Source organism: Jaculus jaculus, chromosome 1, assembly GCF_020740685.1.
Source record: "Jaculus jaculus isolate mJacJac1 chromosome 1, mJacJac1.mat.Y.cur, whole genome shotgun sequence".
Lineage (NCBI taxonomy): Eukaryota > Metazoa > Chordata > Mammalia > Rodentia > Dipodidae > Jaculus > Jaculus jaculus.
Genome location: NC_059102.1, coordinates 154,170,238 through 154,188,772, shown reverse-complemented (window position 1 = coordinate 154,188,772; position 18,535 = coordinate 154,170,238). Strand labels below are relative to the sequence as shown.

The following is an 18,535-nucleotide window of genomic DNA, read 5'->3' as shown; positions in this document are numbered from 1 at the left end:
CTGCCTGCCTTGGCCTGACTCTGACTCTAGGATAAGAAACCTTAAGTGTCTGCTCTCATAAGCACCGGGTTTGGGACATCTGCTCTGGTGCCCTCAGGAGTATGGCTGGGAAACGGGGTAGAGCTGAAGGCTGCGGCCTGCAGAGGCAGAAAGGAGGGTCCGGTGGCTGCAGGTATACCCTTACCTCCACAAAGAGCTTGATGGCCTTGGAGCAGGTGGTCCCCGTGGTCCCACAGGGCACATTCTCTGTGACAATGCGGAAGGTCCCATTGGTGCTGGCATTGCCTCCACAGTAGTCCTGAGATAGGAAGAGACTAAGCTCTGGGCATGGTCAAGGCCCAGAAGCAAGCATCCGTGGGAGGGGCACGGGGAGGGCAGTGCCGGGGGACCCACACACCTGAGCTAGAGTGTACTCGCAGCTGCCTTCAAAGCTGTAGCGCTCTCCGTCGAAAGTGATGAAGTGGCCGTCTCCGTAAGCCACACAGGTACCCAGGCAGGCCTTGTTGGTGCATTCCCACCGGCGGTTCCGGCACGTGCTGAGCGGTGGGCGGGGGAGCGGGTGTCTGCTGACAGGAGCCTGCCCCTTGAGGCCAGCCATCCCAGCCCTGTGCTACCACATCACCCTTGCTCTCTAGGACCCAGGTTCAGGCTGTGGCAAGGTGGACTCTTACATGGTTATGCACAATCAACCCCAGCTGGAAACCCAGCCCTTCCTAAAGAAATGGGTCTTGTGATCATCTTGCCCGCACCTGCTGGGACCCCTGCCCCACCAAGGTCAGCTCCGGCCGGTGTCCCTGTGAGACACCTTCCCACCTGCTTTGAGGGGCCTGACACCTACCAGGTGTTACAGTCCACCCGGATGGTCTCCCCAGGTGTGTAGGTGGCCTCGTTGTGCACACAGGGGCAGTCTTCCTCAGCAACACAGCCCCCGTTCCCATCTGCCACCAGTCCTGGGGGACACACGCAACCCGAGACACAGTGTGTGCTGAACTGTGGGTACAGGTGGCCTGGTCAGAGACCCTGACGGCAGCCTGTTCACTCAACCCTACTCGGGGACCCACGAGCAAATGGACACTGCCCATACGAGGCCATCCAGGGTCAGCAAGGCCCACAGCCACTGGGCCATTCGGCAACACCAGAATCGCTGGGTCCAGGAGCCCCGTAGTTCAGGAAGCTGCGCCCTCCCACGGTTCACCCTCCTTGCAGCTCAGGGAAGCTCACACAGTCCACGTCGAGCGTGTAGCAGCTTCTGAGGCACTCCGCTCCAGGGTCGCCGGCCGAGGCGTTGTTGCAGTCCAGGTACACCATGGGCGCGGCACAGCCTGGGGAAGCGCAGCGTGTGAGCAGAGGTTGCGGGCCCGGCGGACCTGGCCCCTGGAGCCTACAGACCCTGTCCTGCTGCTCACGGCTCTGGCCTGAACATCCAAGCTATACAGATCTGCCCCAGGGGTGCATCCCGGCACCAAGAAGCCCCTGGCCACAGTGCAGGACAGAGCCTAGGAGCCCCTTTTGTCTCATGGCATCTTGGCACAGTGCCTGAGGTAGGGTCCAAGCGAGGGAAAAGGTGGGATGTTACCTATGCTTCTCTTCAGCATGGATCCCAGGCAGCTCAGCTCCCCGCTCGTGCATGAGCTACAAGAGACGGCACCATGCTCAAGGCCCGTTGACCCCCCGCCCCCCACCTCAGGGATTCTTGCATCTTGTCAAGGGCTGGGTCCCTACAGGCCTCCCCGTCTCCTCTGGAGGCTGGGACAGTGCCTGCTGCTAGGATCTCTGTAAAGAGCTCGGATCCTGAGAAGGTGCTAGAGTGGGCATGAAGACCGTGCATGTGGGGGGCGGGACATGGCCCTCGGTTTGGGCTACAGTTTAGAGCTTGGCTGTCTTCCGTCTTCCCAAGTGTCAAAGGCTTGGGGACCAGCTGAGGTTGTGACCAGGACGTGGTGGAGCTGTTAAGAGGCAGGCCACGTAGGAGGAAGTCAGGTTATTGGAGAGGATGGTGGGATGTCCGCCCCTTCTTCCTCACTCAGTCTCTTTGTCCTGTACCATGAGGTGAGCGGTTTTGCTCACACATGCTGCCACCATGATATACTACATCACCACAGGCCCAAAGCCACAGGACTACTCTGTCATATGACAGACACAGTTTTGGCTTCAAACTGTTAGCCCAAACAGCCTTCTCTCTTTATAACTTCATTGTCTCAGGCTTTCATTATAGTAACAGGAAACTGACTTACACAGCTATAAAGGAGGTACCTTTGAAGTCAGGGGGTGGGGTGGGGCATACCCTGTTGGACTCAGCTGAGAACTGCCTGTCAGGTGCCCCCTCTCCCTTCTTCACATGAGGTCTGGCAGGTGGCAGGTGCCCTCATCCACCCAGCATGAGTTCCCTCCTGTGTGTCTTAAAACTCTCCGTGAGAGGCACACGAAATTCTGGGTGCAGACTTAGCAGCAGCTAGAGACACCACCCCCCAACCCGAGTCATGAGCAACAGGAGGGCACACAGGCAGCCTTCCTTACCACACCATGCCATCGTCTTGGACAACCTCCCCAGGAGCCACCACAGTGCCACGGAAGTAGCAGGGACACTCCTCGGGAGGCACACACAAGCCCACGTCATTGAGGAAGGTGCCAGGTGGGCAGGTACAGCCATCCACAGGCACAAAGGAGATGCCACAGGTGACGTCAGCCTCACTCAGGGAGCGGCAGGTGGGCTGGCAGGTGTCCACCACGTAGGCATAGCTCTGGGACCTGGGACAGTTGTTCATGTACTTGGCTGTGGGAGGCAGGGTGGGGACACAGTGGTCAGTGGCCCAGTGAACTGGCTTAGCCTTTCTTCTGCCTCACCCTAGACTCAGGGACCCCATCAGTAAATTGACAGGAGACAAAGGATGGGACAGAAACCACAGCTATAGCTGCTGCTGTTGGGGGTCCCCAGTGGTTCCCGGCCCCAGCTGGGAACAAGGCCCACACAACTGCTGTGGGGGTGTGTCCCCCGGACAGGGTGCCTGGCTGACCCCCAGCCTACTCACAGCAGACACCATCCCTCCAGCCTCGGAGAAGCACGCCCCTGGCCGCACAGGCACGCACGTAGGAGGACAGGGCGGCGCACATGCAGTCCTCGCTCTTCTCACAGTTACACGTGTCGAACATGCAGTTCTGGAAGAGGATATCAGGGTGTCAGGGACCTCTGTCCCCCAGGGTCCTTAGTCACCCATTCAGCTTCCCCCCTGCAAGCATTGGCTGAGCCCTGGCAAAGGCCAGAGTTCTGCTGCAAGGGGAGAGACAGAAGCTGTGAAGGGCTCCATCAAGCCCAGCCAAGACATTTTTAACCTCTCACTTTGTGGCTTCCTTCAGATCCCCCAAAAGTAAACACCTAGTGGGGAGTGGTGATGCATGCCCAGCACACGGGAGGCTGAGATAGGAGAAACACCATGAGTTTTGAGGCCAGCCTGGGGCTGCAGAATGAGTTCTAGTTCAGCCTGGGCTAGAATGAGACCCTGCCTCAAAAAGAAAAGAAAAGAGAAGAGGAGAGGAGAGAAGAAAAGAGAAAAAGGAAGGAAGGAAGGAAGGGAGGGAGGGAGGGAGGGAGGGAGGGAGGGAGGAAGGGAGGAAGAAAAAACAGGGCCGGAGAGCTGGCTTAGCAGTTAAGGCACTTGCCTGCTAAGCCTAAGGACCCAGGTTCCATTCCCCAGTAGCTATGTAAACCAGATGCACAAGGTGGCACATGCGTCTGGAATTCGTTTGCAGAGGCTGGAGACCCTGGCATACCCATCCTCTCTCTCTCTATATATATATATGTCTCCCTGTCTTTCTCTCTCTCCAATTAATAAATTAAATATTTAAAAAAAAACTGAAGAAACAAAAGCTGAGTGTGGTGGTGCACACCTTTAATCCCAGCACTCGAGAGACAGAGGTAGGAGGATCACGGTGAGTTCAAGGCCAGCCTGAGACTAATTCCAGATCAGCTTGGGCTGGAGCAAGACCCTGCTTTAAAAAATAGTGAGTGGTCATGTCTCATGGTGCCGATTCTAGCTCAGTTCCTGGTGAGCTTTTGGTGGCCTTACACAGCTCTAGAACTTCCTATATTCCAACAAGGGTCACACCCTGCTTGCCACTGAAACCCTGTTTACCTGACCTCTCAGGGACAGTTGATGGTCACTCATAATCCATGCCTACTTAGCGGCATGGAAAGAAAGAAAGAAAAGAAACAAACAGCAAACAGCAAACAGCAAACACCGGGTAGGCAGTGGTGAGAGGGCTTAGGAGCCAGTCTCCAAGGACGCTTTATGCCGCTCCTCTGCACCGTTCCTCAGCAGGTCCCGGACTCACCGAGTAGTAGGCTGCAGGGCTGACGGTGGCGTGGCAGGCAGAGAAGACACCCGTGGGGTTGTTCAGCAGTGAGCACCAGTGCTGCGCATAGTCCTCTGGGGGAGGGACAGACATGGAGCACTGTCTCTGGCCCACCGGGTCTTCTTGCCCATGTGGAGGTCTCCAAACCCTACCCTGCTGTCCCTGTGTCCCTGTGTCAGGAAGTGCTACCAGGGTGACCCAGGGTGGCCTGGGGTGGGCGGGTTACCATTCTCCACGCTCAGTGAGCAGGGATCCTCAAACGTGTTCTTGGCATTGGGGCAAGTGGCCTGGGTCTTCCAAGTGTTGGCAAAGGCGGCGCCTGTGCCCTCCACCACTCCACTCAGGGCCGCGAAGTCATCTGCCTGGTTCCGGTTAAAATTCCCACACAGGCCTGGGGGCCAGGGGTGGGGGATTAATGGGTTGTACAGGCTGGCCATTCTCCCCGGGAACCCGACATAAGGAGGACTGGGCAGAGAGCTCCTTCCCCGGGGGTGCTTCTAGAAGCATCCACAGATAGATAAGGCCCCAGCAGGACCAGCCCGAGTCGGGGCAGTACAACTCGCTCTCCATCTTCCCAAACCACTTCCCTGGCTACCCCATTATATGTCAAGTGCCCTGGGTGGTGCTGGGGTCTCCACCAAACATGGGAATGGCTGCTCCTCCATCCCCATCCACTATCAGCCTCTGCAGCCTAGAGCTGAGCCTGGCTCCAACCCCTCCAGGCCTGCCTCAAAGCCCACAAGGGCGCCTCACCACATGTCTGGCCATGGTGGGAAGAGTCCAGCCTGACGAACACCTGCATGAGGGGCACCAGCTGTACCTGCAGCTGCAGCCCGATGCCCGTCTGCACCAGGATGAAGAAGGACGAGGGCCTGAAGATGGTGACGTTGGCTATGGGGAGAGAGGAATCAGGCACGACAGAGGCTGGCCTTCCAGATGGAGCAGTACTGGCCAGGACAGACAGTGGGACACCTGAAGAGCTCCTATTCCCACGGCCGCTAAGTAGGCATGGATTATGAGTGGCCATCAACTGTCCCCGAGAGGTCAGGTAAACAGGGTTTCAATGGCAAACAGGGTGTGACCCTTGTCAGAATATAGGAAGTTCTAGAGCTGTCTAAGGCCACCAAAAGCTCGCCAGGAACTGAGCTAGAATCTGCCCATGAGACCTGACCACTCACTAAAGGTACCAGCCCTGACTCACTGTCCTGGCGACCCACGCACCTGCTGACAGAGGTAGCTGAGTGTAGATGGAGTTCAGGAACACAGCACCGTTAGCCTGGACCTGGATGGTCTGGTCGGGGCAGGTGGGGGAAGCAGGGTTAGTGCCCACTGGCCCATCACCCATCTGCTCACAGAAGGACCCCCCACCCCAGCCATGCACAGGGACAGAGCCCGGAGCAGAGCTCAGGCCTGCATCAGAAGTAGGTTCCAGAATGGCCGCCTGGGAAGTGGTTATCCCTGCCTGGAGGCCTGAGAAGGAGTTGAGGACTCTCTTTGCCCTGACCTGTCCCCACTCTGCAGGCTTCCCTGCCTCTACTGCTCCCAGCCCGGAGGGTGCAGGTGGCCAGGGCACCCCCGATCCTCACCGTATCTCCTCCATTGAGGCTGAGGGTCACAGTTTTGAGGCAGTTCTCAGTGTCCGTCAGGCCACACTTCCGCAGCTCAGCTAGCACGGTGAAGGCATTGTCAGCACATTTCTGTGGAGAAACCCACCAAAGCATCGGACAACCATGAACAACCCCACAAGGGGCAGATGCAGCTCTATGGGAAGATGGCTTCAGGTGTTCTGGTCACCTCCAGGCAGCTTGGAGTTCACCATGATAATCATCCATGTTAATAGCCTTCATGAGAACCTCACCAGGGCAGAAGGGGTTGAGGGTCCCCCAGGAGAGTCTGATGTCCACAGACCCTGTCTGCAGCCGCACCTTGGACAAGATGTAGTTGCAGTCTCCGTGCACCTCATAGAGCTTCTCGTCGTAGGTGAAGATGTGGGAGCCGCCTTGCACAGAGCAGGTGCCAGGGCATGGCAGATCCTGGCACTGCCACAGTCCCCCAGAGCAGGTGCTGTTGCAGGGGGAGACCATGAGCAGAAGGGGGTGCAGTGAGAAGAGGTGGGCCCCACCTCACTCACCCCCATGGAGACTGGCCAGCCTACCAGGATCTGCAGCTGGTGGAGAAGGAAGCTCCGGGGGCATAGGTGCGTCCACCATGGGTGCAGGGACACTGGTCTAGGGGCAGGCAGCCCGTGTGTGTGACATCATCCAGAACCGTGCCTGAGGGAAGGGACAGTGACTGCAGACCGCACAGGGCAGCTTGCCTCTAAGAAGACCCCAGCCCTAGGCAGATCGAAGGGTCTCTAGACTGCTGTTCAGGATGCTGCCCAGCCTGAACCCCAACAGCCTGGGATAAGCTCCTCTGGGCCTTAGTTGCCCCATCTGACCCCCAGAGCTCATGACACATACTCTTTTTTCGTGCATATATCTGATGATCTCTAGCTATTTTTTGGTTTTTTGAGGTAGGGTCTCACTCTAGCCCAAGCTGACCTGGTATTCCCTATGTAGTCTCAGGGTGGCCTTGAACTCACAGCGATCCTCCTACCTCTGCCTCCCGAGTGCTGGGATTAAAGGTGTGTGCCACCATGCCCAGCTCTAGCTTCTTCTTTTTTTTTTAATTTATGTATTTATTTATTTGAGAGAGAGAGAGAGAATGGGCACACCAGGACCACTGCAAACTCCAGACACGTGCGCTACCGTGTAACCTGGCTTACATAGGTACTAGGGAATCAAACCTGGGTCCTTAGGCTTCATAGGCAAGTGCCTTAATTGCTAAGCCATCTCTCCAGCCCCAATCTCTAGCTTCTTAATGGTCAGTGTCCATCCCACCCTCGGCCCTGGGTTGGCACCCCAGGCAGGACCTACCACTCTCTTGAGTACAGAGGGTCTTCTGAGAGCTGGAGTCAGGTGTTGAGGACTGACCGAAAGGCAGACACAGAGGTGGGGCAAAGGGCATGGTGCCTACCTGGGGGGCAGAAGCAACCATCCATGCAGTGGTCTTCACAGAGCTGGGAACGCTGAGGGTTGGAGCAGGTGTCTGCACAGGGCGTACCACACTCCTGCTGCTGCAGGTTGAGGGGACACTTCCAGGCTGCAACAGAGGACACAGTGGTAGGCCTGGGAGAAATGTGTCTTGTCCTGACCGCTTCGGTCAACAGGAGCTACTCCTGGCCCACCCATCCAATCCACCATAGATCCACCAAAAGCAAGAGACCCCCTCGTGACGTTCTGGGCCATGTCTTCTTGCTGTGCCCAGGGGATACAACCGGGTCCAACAGGTCTCCAAGAACCCTCAGGCACTGCTTCTTCCCCTCAGCTCTGCCCACCACCACCTCCTCTCTCCCTGCCACCCACTCTCTCACAGTGGCCCTTGAGTGGCTCCCTCAGCCCCTCAGGGAGTCATCCCCTGCCAGGTTCTAGGCCCGCGGCTGTCCCCCTCCCCCCGCAGTAATGATTTGGACTACGTCCCAGCGGGGACACTCACGGCAGAGGTCAGGGCCCCTCCAGTTCTCTGGCTGGCCCCCTGCATGAGCGCACTGGCGGGAATACTCGGCAAAGGTGGCACACGGGCATGTGGGGCAGCGACACAGGTCCTGAACGCAGGCAGCCACGTATGCGTTGACATCAACAAGCGTGTTGCACTCGGCGAAGGCAGGCCCAAGCAGGGTGTGGCGGCAGATATGGTCCTGGGGAGCACAGAGAGGTCTGGCACCCTCTGATCTCCAAGCAGGTATGCCAGGACACGTGGGTAAGGACCCTGCCATTCATAACCCAGGCCAGGAAACCTGTTCTTCCTTCTGGGCTCCTTTTACCCACCCACCTACCCATCCAGTTAGCCATCCATCCATCTACCCACCCATCCATCTGCCCACCCGTCCAACCCATCATAGATCCACCATACATTACCCTTCTACCCATCTATCCATCCATCCATACTTCCACCCACCTGTGCATCTACCTACATATCTATTGTCCATTCATCTACCTATCCATCCATCCATTATCCATTTAATGATCCACCTGTCTTCCCACCCCATCTATCCATCCCTCGTCTATCCATACAGACATTCATCTACCCATCCTCCACCCACCGTCCATCTATATCCATCCACCCACTCATCTCATCTGCCCATCCCTCATCCAGCCACTCTTTTCATCTATCCACCATCCATCTCCCATCTCTCCATCCATACGTCTCTGTAACACATGCATACACTCACCAATCCACTCAGCCATTATTTCGCCCATCTGGGAACAGGCTACTGACAGGCACAGAGCTTTGCTCTGGGGCAATGACCCAGGACTCTGGCCTTCCCCACCTCAGGTCTCCTGGACATGCCAACCTGTGGCGTGAGCACCCAGGAGAGTGTGCACCCCACCTCTGGCCTGCGGCTCGGAATAGAGGGAGGCAGAGATATCATTCATCCTCAGGTTGGTGCTGCCTGTTGAGTATTTTCTTACCCCAGAACCCCCAGACTGGCCAGTGTGGGGCCACAACACTCAGGATTTGTCAATTCTCATTCACTTCACAATTTGGGTAAGGTTCAGGGGTTCTTCTGGTTTGGGAGACCTTGGAACCCTCCCTGCTCACAAGAGGGACTTCTTTCTCTGAAGTCCCTGAGAGTCCTTCCTGGCCCCCATGTGTGGATGTGGGCATGGGCACACATCTGCTACACACGCACACACACACACACACACACACACACACACACACACACACACACACAGAGCACATGTACCCATTAGGTGAGACTGCTCACAGAGAGTGAGGCTCCATCCTGCTCCACTGAGGGGAGCCAGCCCGGGGCCTGCCTCCCTCAGACCCAGCCATTGGCCTCCTGGGGTACGGAGGCTATGCCTCAAAGGCACTGGCACAGAATTATCTCTATCTAGTCACCTGAAGATGCTCCTCAACCATTAGCCAGACTGTCCCCCAGTCCCACACCAGCTGGGGCAGAACTTCTGCTGTCCTGGGGGCTACGGCCGGGTGCAGGCACTCACCCCATCTGTGCAGTTGTCGGCGGGTGAGGGCAGAGGATCCTGGCACTGCTCTGTGGGACCATCTAGCTTCTGTAGGTTTCCAAACTGAACAGCAGTCAGCCTGGTGTCTGCCAGGGAGAAAGGAGGCACTCGGTCACAGGATGGGGGCCTCTAGAGGCCTCTACTTGTGCCCATGCACATTCTGGCCCTGTTCCATGCCCCTACCCTACTGAGCCCCTCCCAGCCTCTCTGGACTCTAGCCCTTGTTTGGGCAGACACAAACCGTCAGGCCCGGGGATGCAGATGCCACTCACTGTGCGCATAGAACTCATTGATGTATGGGAGTCCATTGAAGTCCCCACACAACCCACAGGTCTGGTTGGCATACTTGGGGTCAAGCTCCAGCTAGGGGTAAGGCATGGGCAGTTTTAGCCTCATGGCCTATGCCCTAGTTCCAGGTCAGGTTCCTTCCTGGCAGGTTCCTGCCCCATTTGTCTCAGGGACTGGCAAGGATCTCCCCACAACAACTTATGGAGGGCTTATGACAGACCAGGGGCTGTGGCGACCCGAGGGTGGGAAGCAGTGGGAGCTGTGGGAGCTATGAGGGGACACGGGGGGCTATGGGCATCTGAAGGGGCTGTGAGGTGCTTTGGGGGGCTAGGAAGGGATGTTTAGAGGGACTGTGGGTGACTGAGGAGAACTATATGGGCTGGGGGGGGCTGTGGATATTTGCATCTATGGGGGGGTATAGGGGCATCCTCACCAGGGCACTGTCTTCTCCGTTCCACAAGAAGGTGAGGACCAGGCGGATGCTGACCTTCACATAGCCGCTGCTCTGCTCCATCAGGAGGCCAGCACGGCTGTACGGCAGCTCCTCCCTAGGCAAAAAGTTCTGGTTCTCCTTTGGCAAGACCTAGACAGACCCCGACCCCTCCCCAAGAACAGCGAGCGGGGTCCAGGAAGAAAGTACTCATCCCCGGAGTCTAGCTCACCTCTGTCCGTCCACCCAAATGGAGCCGTTGGACAGTTCCAGCACCAGCCCTTGGGCCTTGAGGACCACGTGGGTGACCACAGGCCTGGAACCCGCAAGGCCACGGCGCAGCTGGATGTTGAAGTCCTCATAGGCGGCGCCGCAGTGCGCGCTGAACACGTAGTTGCAGAGGCCAGGGAAGTGGAAGACGGCGCCGTCGAAGGTCTTATAGTGGAAGTCGCCCCATGTGCTGCACACCCGCCCGTTGTGTGCTGGATTCTGGGCTGTGGAGAGCCGTGGGATGGGGCCACCACAGGGCACTACAACCCCATGCCCAGTAGCCCAAGGGGAAGGCACTGGGGGCCTTGGAGCAGGGAAGCCAGCTACTGCCACCATGAGTGAGCCAGCTTGCTTGCTCTCCTACCCTCATCCCTCAGCTGCTCTGACTCACCCCTAAAACCCAGTCCCAGCATCTATCTCTTACCTTTCCCATCCACTACAGGCAGACACCCCCAGAGTGGTCAGCAGTTGTCCCCAAGGAAAGACCCAGACCCATGTTCAGAGCTGCTCAGAGATCCCACCTAGGCTAGTACCCGCCCCCCCCCCCCACCCCCCCGGCCACCTTGGCCTGGCTGACAATGGATACTATCCACTCACAGCTCATACTGGGGAAGACGGCACCCGGCGAAATAAAGGTGACACGTTGTCTGGATGAGGATGCAGGGGCTGCAAGGGGAAGGTAGGGTCACACTGGCAATGTGACAGGTATCCACCCTCTACAACGTCCACCCTGGGGACATCAGGGAGCCTGGGACTAAGAGGCTGGGCTTCAGGGTGTGGGGCCTTCCTGTTTCACTACTGGACCCTCTGGATCCTTCTTGACTGCCTGAGACATCCTGCTCTGGGGATTTCTGCTGCGTGTCTCATGTGTGTGTCCTCACTGCTGCCTCCAAGCAGAAAGGACCAGGAGAGGGTCTCAGTGTGATACACTGCTATGTGAAAGATGTGTGCCTGTACCACTCGAGTTTCTGACCCACTCGGTACTGTCTCTGTCCCATCAGAAGACTCCTTCCCACCCAGAACCTGGGCTCCGTACCACCATCCACCCTCTGTTGGTCCACGATGTGCTCTGTGTTGCCAGAGCTCAGCTCCACTTGGCCCTGGCTCTCTGAAAGAAAACGGAACATGAGTCAGCAAGAAGCCACACAGGCCGTGGCCAGAGCTCTGGTCCTAGTAGCTTCATGTGAGGCACACAGATGGGCTCTGGAACCCGAATAAGACCGGACCTGATGACCCCAACCCTGTCAGGTGCAGTTCTTCACCATCATCACTCAATGCCACAAAAGCCAGATGACCCCAGAAGCCCTTGGCCATCTAAGCCAGGCCTGCTGCCTGTGCATGTAAGTAGTGGCACCTGTCTTGCCAATGATGAGGGCAGATTCTCCTCTCTTCCCTCCCCCACCACCCTCCCCCCCCCCGCCCACTGGCTCGAGGAAGCAAATGGAATAAGGAAATGGTGTTGGTCCCAGAACCACGGCCACCCAGGGAGGGGGTTCAGCCCCATCCCTCGAGTCCCTCATAGGACAAAGGGTGGCTTTGTTGAAAAGAACCCAGTTGGAGGTTTTCAGCCATGACTTGACAGAAATCTAAAACCAGATGCAACCCCAGCTGGGATCCACAAATCTGAGCAGGGTAGCATGAGAGGAGTCGAGGCAAGATGGCTTGTGGAGTTTGGCTCTTGGTACAGGAATGGCCGTTATTGGTGGCCTAGACTGTCCACTGCCTACAGGCAAAGCCACTTCCACAGACAGGCTGCTAAGGGTCCAGCCAAGAGGCAGCTCTTCTTCAACCAGCCCCCACAGGGACTTTGCTCAGGACTGGCCCCCAAAGTCTGATGGCTCGGGCAGGACAAGCCTTTGCAAGGGGCCGTGTCTCCTATTTTGAGAGCTTGAGTGTAGACCTGGCTGGCCACTCACTGCAGTTCCACGGGCAGCTTCCTCTTTGATTTTTCCCAGCAGTGTCCTGCTGACATTTGGAAACCACAGGGATAGTCCTGGGCTCTAATCTTTCCTCTCGAGGGCCCCGCTTGACTGCATTTGTTAGAGGCACAGCCGCTCCCTCTGTCCACCTCTGACCCCATGCCCACAGCCCCTCCTGCGTGCGCCTGGCCCAGGCTGGCCTCAGGCACCTGCTGGCAGGCTCTGCAGGTGAGATTCACGGAACAGTTACATGGCACCCATCTTTCCTGGTGCCAGGTGCACTTGCTCAGGGCCACGCCTCCTCGGGCTGGGAGCCCTTGGTCGCCATCACTTAGCCAGACACACCAGCCCATGGCCACCCCATCACACCTCGGTCAGGGTGACGCTCCCACCATAAGCCTGACAGGTCCAAGCAGGGCCGGAAGCTCTCTGTGTGGGGGTCCTAGCCTCTCGTCCCCAGGCACTGTTATCACGAAAGCACTCTCCCATACCCCCAAGGCTTATTCTGACCCACACGAGCTAAGGGAGTGGACACTGAGGAGAGACTCCTTACTAAACCAGCCCAGGCCCCTGTGGATGGAGCATAGCCACAGGAAGAGCCAGGGTATGGTGGGACCTGGCCAAGCGGAGCAACCAGCCTCCACCCCTGGCAATCGGAAGGGGCCTCTTTAGCTTCCCTAGCTTCCATGGAAGGGGCTCTGGGGGACACCACCCTCCTTCACTGTCCTCTTTCACAGAGGTAGGGAGCCTAGAGCTAAGTTTCCTCCCTCCCAAGGCCCCAAAGCCAGGAGGGAGCAGAGTTTGGGGACACTATGATATCGAGGGCTCTGACCCAGCCCTGCCTGCTCACTTGTGGGGAGATGGCCAACTTTCTTAAGAGCAGATAGTTAAGGAAAACAGTTCAGCTGTAAAGGACCACCCAGCCACGCGGCCCAGGATGCACAGCAGTGGCAGAGTCAGCCTCTGTGTTCAGGCTGTAGCTCTAAGTGCCTTATCCGTCTGCCCCAGTTCCAGACCCAATACCTGGAGGTAGGATCTATTGTACCAGAAAGATCCCAGCCCCTGTAGGGACTTGCCTGAATGGCTGTGACCTCTAGCAGTACAGCAAAGAGCCTGTGTCTTGGGCAAGGGTCCTGTGGGGACAGATCTCTGCTCTCTCGGATACAGGTCTCTCAGTCCCAGAAAGACCCCATCTGTGACAGCCTTCACTCATCACCCACTCCTGTCCCTTCCCAAGACCAAAACTTTATAGGGGTTTCCCCAGGAGCCCTACTCTGAGGATGGAAACCCCCAACTTCTTCCCAACAATTCCATCCAAGCCAGGCTCCTGACTCTGTTGGCCTGAGCATGGGACACAGGCCGAGAACCCAGACATTGGACCCACGGTGTTGGAGACGCATGGAGAGGGCAGTGTCTATCATCTCAGCAAAAGAAACCCCCAGGTGGAGGCTGCCCTCCTGGAGAGATGGCTTCAAGAGGAGGGCAAAAGAATTCAGCCTTACCTGCCGGCCACACCATGAGCAGCATTGCAAAAGCCCAGGCCAGAGCCCAGCTCCAGCTCCTAGCACCCATCCTGGGGGTGGTACAGAGAGTGGACAGGAGGGACTGGGCAAGGCATTAGCTCCCTGGGGGCCTGAGTTTATGTAGTAGAAGGCCTTGGCCCAGTGCCTGGTTCCTAGGCCATGCAGGGCACTGTCCACTCCCCATACAGCCACGTGTGTTTGCTCTTGGGGAGGGGTAACAGCAGGAAAGAGGCCAAGGAGGAGGAAGGATTTGCAGCTCTGTTCCACCAGATGCAAGACGCCCCCCCCCCCCACACCCCCTGTAGCTTCTGAGAACTGGGAGGGAGCTGGCAGGGCCTGGCCTGCAGGGGGTGGAGCTGGCCGCTCTAGCCTCCAAACCGGGGAACTGCTGGATGAGTGCTCAGCTAGCCCACGTCAGTTGCTCTTGAGAGCGTAGCCCATGAGGAGTGGGGTTGAAAGGGTGGAGACATTGGCCCCAGGGAGCTGACCAGTCACTTAGCACTGGATCCCCCAAGAATGGGCAAGGCTGTGAGACCTCCTCCTCAAGGGTCATGCATTGGGCTGGCAAGTGGGGATCCTGGAGGGTCTTGCTAAGCTCAGGAGTGGCCTGTGTCACACCAGGTCCCTGCTCTCTCTTCACAGGGTGAAACTGATGCCCAGTGTTGGTACGGGCCAAGGCAGACAGAGGCTTCCCCTGTTGACTTCCACTTTCTCCCAGGCTCAGCTTGGTAACCCTGGGCAGGACAGAGAAGCTAGCCCTTCCCCAGGAGCCCTCAAACTGCCCAGGGCTTCAGCCAACCGACCGGCCAAGGCTGCACGGTGGTGGTGATGAGTGAGGCCCCAGGGGATACTGAGTCTCTTGACCCAAGTAGGGCCCAGCTCCCTAAATGTACTGACCAAGTTTTCAGAGGAACATGGGGAGCCCTTCCCCAGCCAGTGAACACATCCCACAAATGCCATTTCTAGGCTTCTCTGCAGAGCAGGAGGCATGTGATTTAGCCTCCCTCCTGTTGAACTTGCTTTTAACATGTTCCCATTCTTTTTTTGGGGGGGGGTGGGGAGGTTGAGGTAGGGCTTCCCTGTAGCCCGGGCTGACCTGGAATTCACCCTGTAGTCTCAAGGTGGCTTCAAACTCAAGGTGATCCTCCTACCCTACCTCTGCTTCCCAAGTGCTGGGATTAAAGGTGTGAGCCACCACGCCCGGCTAACACGTTCCCATTCTTGCTTTTATGGCCACAAGGCCACCAGCAACACACAAAGAGCCTGACTGTGTGTGAGAGACTCCCTGGAGTGGATGAGGTGAGGGGTGACAGAGGCATGGCGCAGGAGCCTGGCCGTGACTTCCCCTGGCCTTGTCTTTCTGAGGACAAGTTTCTAGATGTGCAATACTCAGAAAGAGAAAACCGGTCTTAAAGTGCTGAACGGTCTTGTAACGAAGAGACTGGCTGTCGTCAAACATCAGAGCACAGCACTTACTGGCAAGGATGAGGGGAGGCAGGGACCTTGTGCTGTGAGTGGGGTGTCAAATGGGGTGCCGCTGGCTCTGGAACAGTCTGGCACTTCCTCAAAAAGTTAAAATCACACTCCCCATCTGGCCCAGCAGTTTCACTCTTAAATAAATGCCGGTAAACATGGAGAGAGAAAACTCAGATAGTCGTACCCAGGCTAGCATCATCATCCACAGTCACTAAAACAGAAGGAACCCAGGCGTCAAGCCATGGCCCATCCCTACAGTGAACAGTAAGAAGGACATTCTGGCTGGGCATGGTGGCGCACACATTTAATTTCAGCCTTTGGGAGGCAGAGAGGTAGGAGGATTGCTTATGAGTTTGAGGCCAGCTGGGAACTGCAGAGTGAATTCCAGGTCAGCCTGGGCTAGAGTAAGACCCGACCTTTAAAAAAAGAGATATTCTAACGTACAGTACAACGTGAGCAGAACTTGAGAATGTTATACTGAGTTCACTTCTCAGCCAGGCTCAAACGGGTGGTTCCTTCAGGATCCCACTTCCAGGAGGTTCCCCAAGGCCATCAAATTTGCAGAAATATAAAATAGGGTGGAGAGTAAGGGACTGAAGAGAGACTGAAGCAATCAGGGTTTAATGGAAACAGAGTTTCACTTAGGAAGATGGCAAGGTATAGAAGGGGATGGTGGTAACAGCTACACCTCACTGTGAGTGTGCTTCATGCCACTGGCCTGTGCTGTAGCCAAGAGCAAGACGGGAAGCATTGGGCTAGAGAGATGGTTCAGCGGTTAAGGCAAGTGCCTGTGTAGCCTAAGGACCCAGGTTCTATTCCCGAGTACCCATGTAATACTAGATGCACATGGTGGCTCATGTGTCAGGAGTTCTTTTGCAGTTGACAGAGGCCCTAGCGTGCCCATTCTCTCCTCCCACCCCTCTAATAAGTAGATAAAAATAAAATGCATTTTTTAAAAAGATGGGAAGTGTTGTGTCCCGTGTGCTTTATATGTCAATTACAGTTACAAGAGGCATCTGGTGCATTTTGCTGGCAGCCACCCCCACAGGGCAAATGGCTCCACGGCTGCCCTCGGGTGCATCGAGGCTAGTGGCCAGACTGGACCTGCCTTGCACCTCTGTCCACTATCTTTTTAGTTCCAGGTGTACTTGTATAGAAATTCTTTTCCTGGGAGAGGGGTCTGGTGCTGGGGGTTGGGTCTGGTATTAGCATGGGTTCAGACTCTGCTCTGCATGCTGCCTGAGGGGGGGTCACTGCTCAGCTGCCACCGGCCCCCACCACATCCTGTCATTCCCAGGGTCAGGATCTTCATGGCTGCAGAATCGTCCTTCATATCTAGCTCCATGGCCAAGCGGTGTTGCTAGGGGACCTGGAAGGTGGACTGCATCTCCTGCCAGGCTGGTCATGGTCACTAGCTGTGGCTGGGCCCAGCCTTCACTGTACCCCACTCCTCTTGCTCACCCTGCTTGCTTTCAGCTTGGACAAACACCTGCTGCTTAATAGCACTGTGGCACTTAGACCTTCATGTTAGGGTGGGCACATGCCCACCACCCTGTGGGTTCCACACCTGCTCTCTCTCCCCCACTGTTGAGTCCCACCACCCAGTTGTTACCAAGCTGGGCCCAACAGGCCTCAACCACCCACAGCTCAGGCATTAACACCCACTCCTCCTCACCCTTACCCTGAAAAATCCCACAGGGTAGATGCCTGTGCCCACAGCCAGGACACAACAGGCATTCAGTAGATGCACAGATGTGATGGAACCACCCCACTGTGCCCCAGATGCTGCCTTCATTCTGGTGCTGAGAGCCTTCCTGGAGATAGGCAGGGTGGCCTCATGGCCTGTCGGGGTCGCCATTATTGAGACATCCCGGATGCAGTGGCCACCCAGTCTGTTTGCTCAGCCTGCGGGAGTTTACCTCTTCACAGTTGAAGGAGCTGGAAAGCGTGGACAGGGAGGAAAGGGACAGTACACGGCTGTTCCTGCTGGGAGGGGAGCTGGCCAGCCACCTCCTGGGCGCAGAGTGTGTGTGTGTGGTGGTGGGGAGGGGGGTTTCTTGCCTCCGCTGTGCCAGGAACCTGCGGCTTTGACGGCAGAGCTTGGCTTAGCTGGCAGATTCCTGTCCCTCTTTCTGGTCTCTGAGTCGAGGGCCAGCCAAGACAGAGTGGACTGCCCTGAGTCACACACACAGCCTGGGGTAGACATGGACCCTAGGGACAAAGATTCCCCACGGCCCCCCAGAGCACACTGTTGCTCACCCTCCCAGAAGTGGGAGCTCCTGAGGCTACTGGAAAGCCTGGCCCCTCCCCCAGCACACTTAGGGAGGTTTCTAGCAAGACACCCCCCCCCCCACGCAAACCCAGGTCTTGTGTTAAACAATCAGAGGTGGCGGTCATAGTAGAGTAGCTCCCAGACTCCAGTTTGTTATCTACAGGCATTTCAGGGTGGAGCTGCCAAAGCTGTTGGGGTTGGGCAGGTCACACTGACCCTGACATCCTGGCCCCCTGAGCTGCCCTATGTCAGAAGGGCTGAGCCCACTCCTGAAGCCGGCACCCAGCCGCAGGAGCAGGCATCCTGTCCTCTAGACAGCCCCGACCCCCACTAGGACTCTACACAGACCACTCTTGGCCTTTTTGTCCCTCTCTCCATCCCTCTGTCCCCTCTCACTAACTGATAAGCCCAGCTGCATGCTGACATCACCCCTAGCTGGGTATGTGAGAAGATCCAGGGAAATGATGTTCTGCCCTTCAAAGCTGACAACAATACAACCCTTTGGGGCAGCCATGCAGCTTCCTAGGAGCCAAGAGTGGTGAGGGGTCCTGTTGTGTGGCAGTAGGAAACCTTCTGTGAATTAAGAATGGTGACGCCAGAGATGGAGCAGCAATGCAAAGGCCCTGGGGCAGGGATGAGCCACACCCAGGGAGCGCCCAAGGCTCCTGGTGTGGCTGGGACTGGGACACAGGGTGAAGGAAACAAAAAGAATGAGTAAGTTAGGTGAAGGGGGAGTTCAGGTTCACCTCAAGCTGGAGGAACAAGGGACATGGACTGGGATATTTAAAGCAGGAGAACTCTAGAGTGTTTGTGCTTTTTGAATTATTTTATTTATTTATTTATTTATTTATTTATTTATTTATTTATTTATTTATTTATTTATGAGAGAGAGAGAATGGGCATACCAGGGATACTAGCCACTGCAACTAAAC

The 18,535-nt window shown here is 56.6% G+C and overlaps 1 protein-coding gene across 1 annotated transcript in view; it reads right to left on the bottom strand.

The window, feature by feature from the left end:
• The window catches only part of Muc5b (mucin 5B, oligomeric mucus/gel-forming), a 36,610-nt gene extending 22,706 nt beyond the window's left edge, over positions 1-13,904 (bottom strand). Inside the window, exons 1-23 of the mRNA XM_045135441.1 lie at positions 13,835-13,904; positions 11,450-11,521; positions 11,011-11,079; positions 10,376-10,637; positions 10,147-10,261; positions 9,698-9,788; positions 9,405-9,511; positions 7,888-8,089; positions 7,369-7,494; positions 6,506-6,623; positions 6,276-6,414; positions 5,937-6,047; positions 5,572-5,641; positions 5,104-5,241; positions 4,577-4,741; positions 4,330-4,424; positions 3,030-3,156; positions 2,518-2,773; positions 1,577-1,632; positions 1,222-1,322; positions 839-990; positions 398-536; positions 185-298 (exon numbers count right to left, since the gene is read on the bottom strand). Coding sequence (XP_044991376.1) covers positions 185-298; positions 398-536; positions 839-990; positions 1,222-1,322; positions 1,577-1,632; positions 2,518-2,773; positions 3,030-3,156; positions 4,330-4,424; positions 4,577-4,741; positions 5,104-5,241; positions 5,572-5,641; positions 5,937-6,047; positions 6,276-6,414; positions 6,506-6,623; positions 7,369-7,494; positions 7,888-8,089; positions 9,405-9,511; positions 9,698-9,788; positions 10,147-10,261; positions 10,376-10,637; positions 11,011-11,079; positions 11,450-11,521; positions 13,835-13,904 — 2,895 coding nt within the window. The remainder of the gene's footprint in view (positions 1-184; positions 299-397; positions 537-838; positions 991-1,221; positions 1,323-1,576; positions 1,633-2,517; positions 2,774-3,029; positions 3,157-4,329; positions 4,425-4,576; positions 4,742-5,103; positions 5,242-5,571; positions 5,642-5,936; positions 6,048-6,275; positions 6,415-6,505; positions 6,624-7,368; positions 7,495-7,887; positions 8,090-9,404; positions 9,512-9,697; positions 9,789-10,146; positions 10,262-10,375; positions 10,638-11,010; positions 11,080-11,449; positions 11,522-13,834) is intronic.
• Positions 13,905-18,535: the final 4,631 nt, after the last annotated feature.